Consider the following 9,661-nt stretch of genomic DNA (forward strand, 5'->3'; position numbering starts at 1 on the left):
GCAGAGGGAGGGGCCTGGGCTCCTGAGTGACTGCGTGGACCAGAGCCTCACCTCCTGAGCCAGCCTGCTCTGTGCTGTGAGAAGGAAGCAGGGGCCATGGGAAGCCCCCGTGACAGCACTTAGACACCCTGACCGACACCCCCAGAGGCAGCCATCCGCAGACCCCGCCCCCTGCAGCGCGGGCCGCCCTGAGTGTGCCCTGTGCGGCTCCTTTGTTTACCACTCACTAAACTACAAGCACCTCCTGTCCCACCTTCTTGGGCGGAATACAAGTCATGGGGTCCCCATCTTTGTCACACGTTTACACGCCACACTCTTGGTCATACCAGCCAGGGCTTGAGGCCAACAGAAACTGCTCGAGTCCTTGTGTGACTTTGAGGGAGTCCCTGGGCCATCCTGAGTCCATCGGTGCTGGTCCCCACCCTGCCCGCGCCCGTGAGCTTCCGCTGGAGAGGGCACCCCAGGACTCAGCCACGCTGGTGGCCATGAGCCAACGCCCGACTCGCTGCTCTCGGCCCTCACGTCTGCCTCTCGGGGGTGGTGAGCTTGTCCTTGGGTGTGCGTTGTTTCAGGGGGGCCTGGCCTGGCAGCTTCAGAGGCTTCTTCCTCCTGAACGGAAAGGATAAGGGGAGGGGGGGCGGGGTAGGTGGCCTTGGAGGGTTCCCAGTCTGCCCCTCCGGTGCTTGCCCTGGGTCAAGAGGCAGGCAGGAAGCTCTTCAGAGCAATTGCTCCAGAGCAGAGGAGGGCTGAGAGGCCTGGGGGAGAGACGGGAGTTGAGGGGAGTCACCCTGGCTGCCCCGGTCCTGCCTCAGTTTCCCTTCCATAACCCAGAGAGATGGGACCAGATGTGAAGGCTCAAGAGCCCCCTGGTTGGAGGGAGTCCAGGCCCATGGGGGATAGGATGTGGCTGTGCAGGGGTTCCCAGGGGAGCAGGACATCAGGCAGGAGCCAGGGTGGGGTGGGGGCTGGCAGGAGTGTCACTGCTGGGAAGAGGAGGGGATCAAAGCAAAGTACCTGGAGGGCCCTCCAGGGCAAAGGCAAACACTGAGGTCACGGCTGCTCCCACAGGGCTCTGTTCCCACACCCCAGCCCCCAGCTATAAGGGCCCCACCCCAGGCAGGGTGTCCACACTGTGGAGAAGCCATGGCCATGTCGCACCTGCTGCCGTGGCTGTTCCTGCTGCCTGCGCTCTGTGGGCCGGGCACTGGTGAGTCTCCCCAGCCTCTCCTTACCCCACTCGTCACCCCGGGGCCAGGTGTGGAGGGGGCACCACGACCTCCTCCACCACTTACTGAGCTCTGGCTCTGTCCCACGCATTATCCTCAGTCTGTACCTTGTCCTAGTTTTAAAGATGAGGAGGTTTTTTTTGTTTTGTTTTCGTTTGTTTTACGGTACGCGGCCCTCTCACTGTTGTGGCCTCTCCCGTTGCGGAGCACAGGCTCCGGACGCGCAGGCCCAGCGGCCATGGCCCACAGGCCCAGCCACTCCGCGGCATGTGGGATCTTCCCGGACTGGGGCACGAACCCGTGTCCCCCGCATTGGTAGGCAGACTCTCAACCACTGTGCCACCAAGGAAGCCCGATGAGGGGGTTTTGACTCAGAGAAACTCCAGGGCTTGTCCAAGGTCGCACAGCTGGCAGGCACTATAGCAGGTAGAACACAGAGCCGTCCGACTCCAGCATGTTTAACAGCCATGCGTCCCAGTAAAATTGGGTTTGGAGGTTGGGTGAGGCCAGGGTGCCAGGTGTGGCTCGGATCCCAAGGTTGCTCTGACCCCAAACAGCAGCTGTCGGGACCACCTCATCCCCGGCCTGCGCCCAAGGCCCCGAGTTCTGGTGCCAAAGCCTGGAGCAAGCATTGCAGTGCAGAGCCCTAGGGCACTGCCTGCAGGAAGTCTGGGGACATGTGGAAGCTGTGAGTACCACCCAAGGATGTACCGAGACCAAAGGTCTTGGGATAGAGGGTCCTGGGTAGGCTCTGGATGGGATTGGAGTCCCTGTAGGGGATGGGGGGGGATGGGATAGGATGGGATGTGATGGGATGTGTTGGGGGGGAAGGGATGGGATGGGTTGGGGGGGAAGGGATGGGATTGATGGGATGGGATGGGATGGGATGGGTTGGGGGGGAAGGGATGGGATTGATGGGATGGGATGGGATGGGTTGGGGGGGAAGGGATGGGATGGGCTGGGGGGAAGGGATGGGATTGATGGGATGGGATGGGATGGGATGCAAGGGGATGGGATAGGATGGGATGTGATGGGATGGTTTGGGGGGGAAGGGATGGGATGGATGGGATGGGATGGGATGGGGCAGGATGGGTTGTGATGGGATGGGTTGGGGGGAAGGAATGGGATTGATGGGATGGGTTGGGATGGGATGGGATGGATGGGATAGGATGGGATGGGGCAGGATGGGTTGTGATGGGATGGGTTGGGGGGAAGGAATGGGATTGATGGGATGGGTTGGGATGGGATGGGATGGATGGGATGGGTTGGGATGGGATGGGATGGGATGGGACAGGATGGGTTGTGATGGGATGGGTTGGGGGGGAAGGGATGGGATTGATGGGATGGGTTGGGATGGGATGGGATGGGATGGGACAGGATGGGATGTGATGGGATGGGTTGGGGGGGAAGGGATGGGATTGATGGGATGGGATGGGATGGGATGGGATGGGATGGGATGGGACAGGATGGGATTGATGGGATGGGTTGGGATGGGATGGGATGGATGGGATGGGATGGGATCGTGGGCAGTTGCCTGTGTCTTGGAGCACCCCATCAGCCTCAGCCACCTGAGCTGGGAGCATGGCCTCCACTCATGTGCCCCAAATTGGGGCCCTCTCCTCAGGCTGACCTGTGCCAGGAATGTGAGGACATCACCCACTTTCTCATCAAGATGGCCAAGGAGGTCATTTCCCAGGTAATGAGGCCCAGACCCTGGACTGAAGCTTGGGGATTAAGAGAAAGAGAAGCGGTTAGCCCCATAAAGGAGGCGTCTCCAGCTTGGGGGTGATCCCAGGTACCTCCTGGCCGGGAGAGGGCTCTGGAGGTGAGCTCAGCAGCACAGCCAGAGATGGTCTTTCCTGAGGGGAGCAGCCACGTCTGCGCCCAAGTGTGCGGCTCACTAGCACCCTCCCAACTCCAGGGCCCTGGGCGAAGGTGGCCATTCGGGTGGGCGATGGCCCCGTGTCCAGGGGCTCAGGCGGGGCAGACCTCAGAGAGGCCAGGCTGACGGTCCCCTCTCCCGCCTGCCTCCCAGGACACGATACGGGAATTCCTGCAGCACAAGTGTGACGTCATCCCGCTGAAGCTGCTGGGGTCCCAGTGCCAGCTCATGCTGGACACCTACTTCCCACTGGTCATCAGCCACTTCCAGAGCCACATGGTGAGGCCCTCCTGCCTCGCCTCCATCCTGCCTCCTGCACAGCCTTCACGCCCTCCCTGTCCCTGAGTTACCCCCGCACGTGGCAGCCCACCCCCTGCCCACACGGGGTGCAGGAAACTCAGTGCTCCTCAGCCTGTACCCAGGTGACAGCGCCTCCCATTCAGCTGTACACGGTGGGCCTGCACGCTCTCAGGCACCGGCACACACCCTCGAACCCTTCGCACAAATACTCGGCCACACACTCACTGCACACAGTCTCACGCAACACCTACGCCGTCTACACGCTCACACGACAAACGCACTCTCACGTACTTACACTCACTCATTCTCACAAACGTCCACGCTCACACTTGTTCACACACATCCCCAGACACGTGTCCCAAAGTCCCCCTCTCTGCCTTTGGTCTCCTCTCCCACCCCAACAGAGTCCTAAACCACAGCCCCAAACCAGCCTGCTTCCCCCATTCCAGGCCTAAAGGCAGTTACCTGGTGCCTGGGTCCTTGAGCCAGACGGAGGGGGAGTGGGGTCCCCTCCCCCGTCCCAATCACCTTCTCACCCTGCATTGTGCCCTAGAACCCGAAGGCCATCTGCGGGTCCTTGGGCCTGTGCAAACGCGGGCAACCAGAGCCAGGGCAGGAGCCAGAGCCATCAGGCCCCCTGCAGGACAAGCTGGTCCTCTCCATGCTGCCTGGGGCCCTCCAGGAGAGGCCCGGGCCGCAGACACAGGTGAGATGGAGATCCAGAGAGCGAGGGCCATGGCCGAGGCCCTGGATCACTTGGCCTGGGAGGGGCAGCGTTGGGAAGGGGACCAGCAGCTCCAGGCAGGGCCTACGGCACAACCAGGAGGCGGGGACACGGAAGGGGAGGCGAGTCGGGCGAGGCAGAGCCCGGAGGAGCCTTCTGTCCAGCTTGCCTCCAGCGCGCTTCTCTCCCCCAGGATCTCTCCGAGCAGCAGTTATCCATTCCCATGCCCCTTCCCTTCTGCTGGCTCTGCAGGAATATGATCAAGCGGATCAAAGATAAGATTCCCAAGGTGAGGCATCCGGGGCCACGAGGCCGCCCACACCTCCGCTTCCCCCCACCCCTCCTCATACGCCCACCAGGGGCCAGCTGGCTGCATTGTCCCCACCCAAGGGACCCTGGCACTCAGGCTGGGCCTGGTAGGTGCCAGGCCTAGGGCCTGTTCAACGACTGTGGGGGATTCCTTGGCGGTCCAGTGGTTAGGACTCGGCACTTTCACTGCCGTGACCCAGGTTCAATCCCTGGTCCAGGAAACTAAGCTCCCTCAAGCCACGGGGGAGAAAAAAACAAACAGAAATAAAACCACTGTGAGGCCCCGACTGTGTGCCAGGTACTATGCCAGGTGTCAAAGTACAGAAAAGAATCTCAGTCATCTTTGTAGAAACGGTTCTTTCATTTTACAAAAGGAGAATTTCCGCAGATGGACACTCCATCCCTGCCTGCCCCAAACCTGGGGTCTTCCAGACCTGTAGTGACCATCACCCAACGGCCCTGCCCTGAAATGGGGCCCAAGTGAGGAGATGCCCTGCCCTGTCGGTCCTTCCAGATGAGGGCATCCCCACCCTCCTGAGTTTACGTTGTGGTGGGAGAGATTTCTTTTAGGTAGTGGTTAGTTCAGAGCAGAGAATTAAAACAGATGAGGGGAGGGACAGTGATCGGGGAGGAGGTTTAGGATGGTCGTCAGGGGGCATCTCTGAGGAGGTGATGGCTAAGCTGAGGCCTGGAGGATGACAAGGACCGACGGGCCAAGGGCCTCGAGCAGAACGAGCTTGGTCAGCTGTGTGGCTGCCTCAGGTGGGCTCCGGGAGAGTGGTCGGCGGGCCTGGGAGAAACACCGGAGCCAAGTGAAGGAACGCTGGGCCTTCTTCTGAACACCGTTCACAGCTGTGGAAGGGTTTCAGGCAGGGGGAGGCCGTGACTGGATTTACACTGCAGCAAGATCGAGCTCCTAGTTTGAAGCATGAATTGGGCGGATGGGAGCGAATAATGAGAGTGAGGAGATGATTGCAGAAATGGGGGGGTGGAGCTAGGAGGGGGACTGGGGACGTGTCTGGAACGGGGGCTCTGCAGGACTCAGCGATGGATGGGACCTGGGGAGTGGGGACGAGAGAGGAATCGGCAGTGACGCTACGGACTTCGGCTTGAGCCGTGGGTTCTCTGGAATGGCCCCAGCTGAGATGAGTAGATTTGAGAAGAAACAGGTCTGGGCAGAAAAATCATGAGTTCTCTCCTGGCCGTGCAATACTCCTGTGCAACAGGCAAGAGGAGGCGACAAGTAGGCAGCCAGATCCCCCAGCCAGGTCCAGAGACATCAGTCCGAGAGGCGAGGCTACGGACAAGATTGAAATCCAAGGGAACAGTTGGGATCATACAGGGAAGTGGTGTGGACCAGGTCGAGGGGAAGGAAGCCCGGTCCAAGCAAAGGGAAACACCAGAGAAAGAACCTGAGGAGGGACAGCTAGGGAGGTGGGGACACCACGGCATGAGGGTCACAGAGGCTGAGAGAAGAAAGCATTTCAGCAAGGAGGGAGCAGTCATCGGGCCCCAGAGCTGCTGAGGGATTGACAACACATGCCCAGGGGGATGCTGTGACCTTGAGAGCTGTTTTGGAGGAGTTACGGGGACCAAAGTGTAGCATTGAGTATTGACAACTCTTTCATGACGTTTTTCTGGGAAGGGGAGGGGAGATGGGTGAGACTCTTTTTAAAAGTTATTTATTTATTTGTTTGTTTGTTTGTTTGTTTATTGGCTGCTCTGGGTCTTAGTTGCGGCTCACGGGATCTTCGTTGCCGCGTGCAGGATCTTCGTTGCGGTGTGCAGGATCTTTAGTTGTGGCATGCGAACTCTTAGTTGCAGCATGTAGGATCTAGTTCCCTGACCAGAGATGGAACTCAGGCCCCCTGCATTGGGAGCACGGAGCCTTAGCCGCTGGGCCACCAGGGAAGTCCCGGGGTGAGGCTTTTTAATGAGAGAAGCTATTTTAGCGTGTTCACATGCTAAGAGACCAATGGGCAGGAGGGAATAGCAATGAGGCAGGACAGAGAGGGGGATGCAGAGGTGAAGCACGTGTGCAGGTGGGGGCAGGGTGGACCCAATGCACAAGGAGATGGGCCAGCTTTTGACAGAGCAGGGATACCTCGTCAGAACAGGAGGGGAGGCCGAGTGTGGGATCTGATGCAAGCAAATGGGTACATTTGGTGAGATGTGCCATTTAGAATGTGTCACATCCCAGAGAAGTACACGTCCCTCTGCCCTACTCCTTCCTTGGCCTTTCTGGTGCTAGGGGACAGCGGAGTGTTGCAAGCAGGAGCAGGGCCCAGGCCAGCCTGCCGCATATAGGTTCTTTTATTTTTAATTGAGGTATTGTTGATGTACAGTATTATACATTACAGGTGTACAATATAGTGATTCACAAAACTTTGAAAGGTTATATGCCATTTATAGTTATTATAAAATATCGGCTATATTCCCTGAGATGTGCAATATGTCCTTGTAGCTTATTTCATGTAAGTTCTTGGCTGTATGAATAAGGTGCGGAGGGATGAGCGTGCCTGCCGCCTCTCTCCTTGCCACTCAGCTGGGAGGTTGTGTTTGGAATCAAGGGTGAGGTGGGGAAACTCCTGGCTTCCCCCAGGGACTCCTGAAACCGCAGGCTCTGGAGCACAGACAGGAGCGGGGAAGCACAGCACGCCCGAGTCAGGAGGGAGAAGACCCAGGTCCGGTTCTGCCACTGCCCCAGGCTGCCATGTGGCCTTGGCAATGCCCACCTCTCTGGGCAACTCTGGAATTTCAGCAATTCCAGACTCTTTGAAGTCAAAGGTGGGTCCATGGCCTGAGTCTTGCACCAGCTCAGTGATTCTGGGCAAGTCCCCTGGAGTCTGTGTTGCTCAGGGTCCTTAACTGTAAACAGCATAATAATTCTGCAAGGGAACAAGGTAAGGTCTACAAAGTACCAGCTAGTGCTGGGCACTGACTAGGTCTTTCAAGAGAAGGTCCGACCCTGCCCTTTCTCGGCCCCCACCCCAGGGTACGCTGGTACAAGTGTGCCACAGGATAGCCCCGGTGGTGGGCGGCATCTGCCAGTTCCTGTCCAAGCACTATGTCGGCACCCTAATAAACACACTGCTGGACCGCGTGCTGCCCCAGCTGCTCTGCGGCCCCACCCTCCGGTGCTCCAGTGAGGACGGAGCTGGCCCAGGTGAGCCTGCGGTCCCAGCCCCTGCCCATCGCCCACTCTCAGCCCTCCCCACCCTGGCCCTGCACGACCCTCTCCCTCCCAGGTGCCCCTGCACTGCACCAATGAGGACAGGAACTGAATACTCTGCAGGGCATCCTTTACTGTTTTTTCTCTCTAGCCCTCACCGCTCTGGGGTCCCTGCCAGGAGAATGGCTACCGCAAGACACTGAGTGCCAGCTCTGCGTGTCTGTGACCACCCAGGCAGGGAAGAGCAGCGAGCAGGCCATGCCACAGGCAATGCGCCAGGCCTGCCTGGGCTCCTGGCTGGATAGGCAGAAGGTGAGGGACAGGCACATCAGGGGCTGCCGGTGGTGGAGGGTTGAGCCCAGGAAAGGCTTCCCAGCCAGAGGTACGCTGAGATACTCCCCCCGCTCTCAAGGAGCTCAGACAGGCAGACAGGACGTGGGTCAAACAGTGGTGGCGCTGTAACTTAGGGCAAAACCCGCTAAGGTCGAGCTGTCTCTGGACAAAGGGTGTGGGCTCTGGAGGACCAGCAGGCCTCCCTCATGGACCAGGAGGGAGGCCCGGTCATCTACCAGGAGATGAGTAATGCCAGGGCCGGCTGGAGCCCGAGAGGGCCTGGCCGTCTCTCCAGGGTCCCAGTCCTGTCCCAGAGCCAACCCTCCTTCCGGTGTGACTCAGTGGGGACCAACCCCCCTGCAGGAGAGGGCTGGGCCCGAAGCCTTGGAGTCCCGGTACTCAGAGTGGGCGACAAGCCCGCTGGCTCCCATCCCAGGAGGCCGCTTTCTACATGGTACTCCCTACTGCCCATCACATCAGGTCTCCAAGACCACATGAGCTTTAGGATGCCTTCCAGAAATGATATTTAGGGGGAGGGGGAAAAGGGGGATGAGATTCTGCCCCTGTGCCTCCACCTCCAATGTCCCTGGCTCTCCTGGCAGAAACCCCCATTTCAGCCCACGGCAGCTTGTTCAGAGTCTTACAGCCGGAGCTGCTCAGTGGGGACTGAGGGCTGGACCTACACGAGGTCGGGGGGAGCCCTGGAGTGATCCATCTAAGTGGGGAGGCCTGGACAGCCAGGCAGGGGAGCCCTGCCCTGGGCCTGGGCCCACCCCACCCTGTGTCTGTCTCCTTCCTTAGTGTGAGCAGTTCGTGGAGCAGTACGCACCCCAGCTGCAGACCCTAGTGTCCGGGGGCTGGGATGCCCACACCGCCTGCCAGGTACACCCACCCTTCCCAGCTGATCCCGGGACTTTCCTCAGCTCCAGGACCCCCACCCTCTCCGGTCCACGGTCCTCAAGGGCCCCATTCCCCCGGGTGCGGGGCAGCCCCAGGAGCACAGGCCCCCAACTGGGACATGCCCTCGCATGTTTTACGATAGAAAAGGCAGTCTCAGAGAAGTCGAGAGAAAGCCAGAAAAGAATGAAAAAGAGGCGTATGGGAAGGGAGAGGGAGCTTTAAGGAGTGTGGTTTGATGTGCATTCTGGGATGGGGGGTGTTCACTGAGCAATGTGTGCTTGATGGGAGGGTACCAAGTGAGAATCTTGGGGCAAGCATCCCACCTCCTCCAGCTCTAAACCCAGAAGGCCTGTGGCTCAGGGAGTGGCCCAAGGAGTCCACGAGTTCACATCCAGAGCTCCCACCAGGTGGCAGGTGGAGTGAGAGCCGCCCCTTCCAGGAGGAGATTCCCTAATATCCTCAGAGCTGGGAATGGGGCCGGGGGGTGGGGGGGGTGTTGCAAGCCCTCAGGCCTTAATGCTGTCCCTGTGGCAGGCCGTGGGGATGTGCATGACCCCGGTCAGTCCTCTCCAGTTGGTCCACAGACCCGACTTCTGATGAGAAGTCAACGCCATGCCAGGTGAGTCCAGGCCCCCAGCTGACGGGAGTGTGGGCAGGTCCTCCTCCCATCAGGAGGGGAGCCCCTCTGTCCCCAAGCAGGAAAGGACAGCCACTGATTCTGCCTGCTCCCTCCTCCTCTTCACAGGACAAACTCGAGGCTCCTGAGGGCACCTGGCAGCACCTTCACCAGAAGGACCTCTCTCGAACCTGCTCAC

General features: G+C 59.6%; 1 protein-coding gene across 1 annotated transcript; it reads left to right on the forward strand.

Annotated features, from left to right (window-relative positions):
- Positions 1–1,143: 1,143 nt before the first annotated feature.
- On the forward strand, positions 1,144–9,443 carry SFTPB (surfactant protein B). The gene is made up of 10 exons (XM_033838444.1): positions 1,144–1,207; positions 1,787–1,914; positions 2,851–2,922; positions 3,262–3,387; positions 3,962–4,114; positions 4,326–4,421; positions 7,436–7,607; positions 7,765–7,925; positions 8,748–8,828; positions 9,381–9,443. The coding sequence occupies exons 1-10, from the start codon at positions 1,144–1,146 to the stop codon at positions 9,441–9,443; spliced, it is 1,116 nt and encodes a 371-aa protein (XP_033694335.1).
- The last annotated feature ends 218 nt before the right edge of the window (positions 9,444–9,661 follow it).

Source organism: Tursiops truncatus, chromosome 14 (genome assembly GCF_011762595.2).
Source record: "Tursiops truncatus isolate mTurTru1 chromosome 14, mTurTru1.mat.Y, whole genome shotgun sequence".
Taxonomy (NCBI): Eukaryota; Metazoa; Chordata; class Mammalia; order Artiodactyla; family Delphinidae; genus Tursiops; species Tursiops truncatus.

Coding starts and splice junctions, on each gene's coding strand:
- SFTPB (XM_033838444.1), top strand. CDS start 1,144: ATGGCCATGTCGCACCTGCTGCCGTGGCTGTTCCTGCTGCCTGCGCTC. Junction 7,608..7,764: donor TGAGGACGGAGCTGGCCCAG/GTGAGCCTGCGG, acceptor TTTTCTCTCTAG/CCCTCACCGCTCTGGGGTCC. Junction 8,829..9,380: donor ATGCCCACACCGCCTGCCAG/GTACACCCACCC, acceptor TCCCTGTGGCAG/GCCGTGGGGATGTGCATGAC.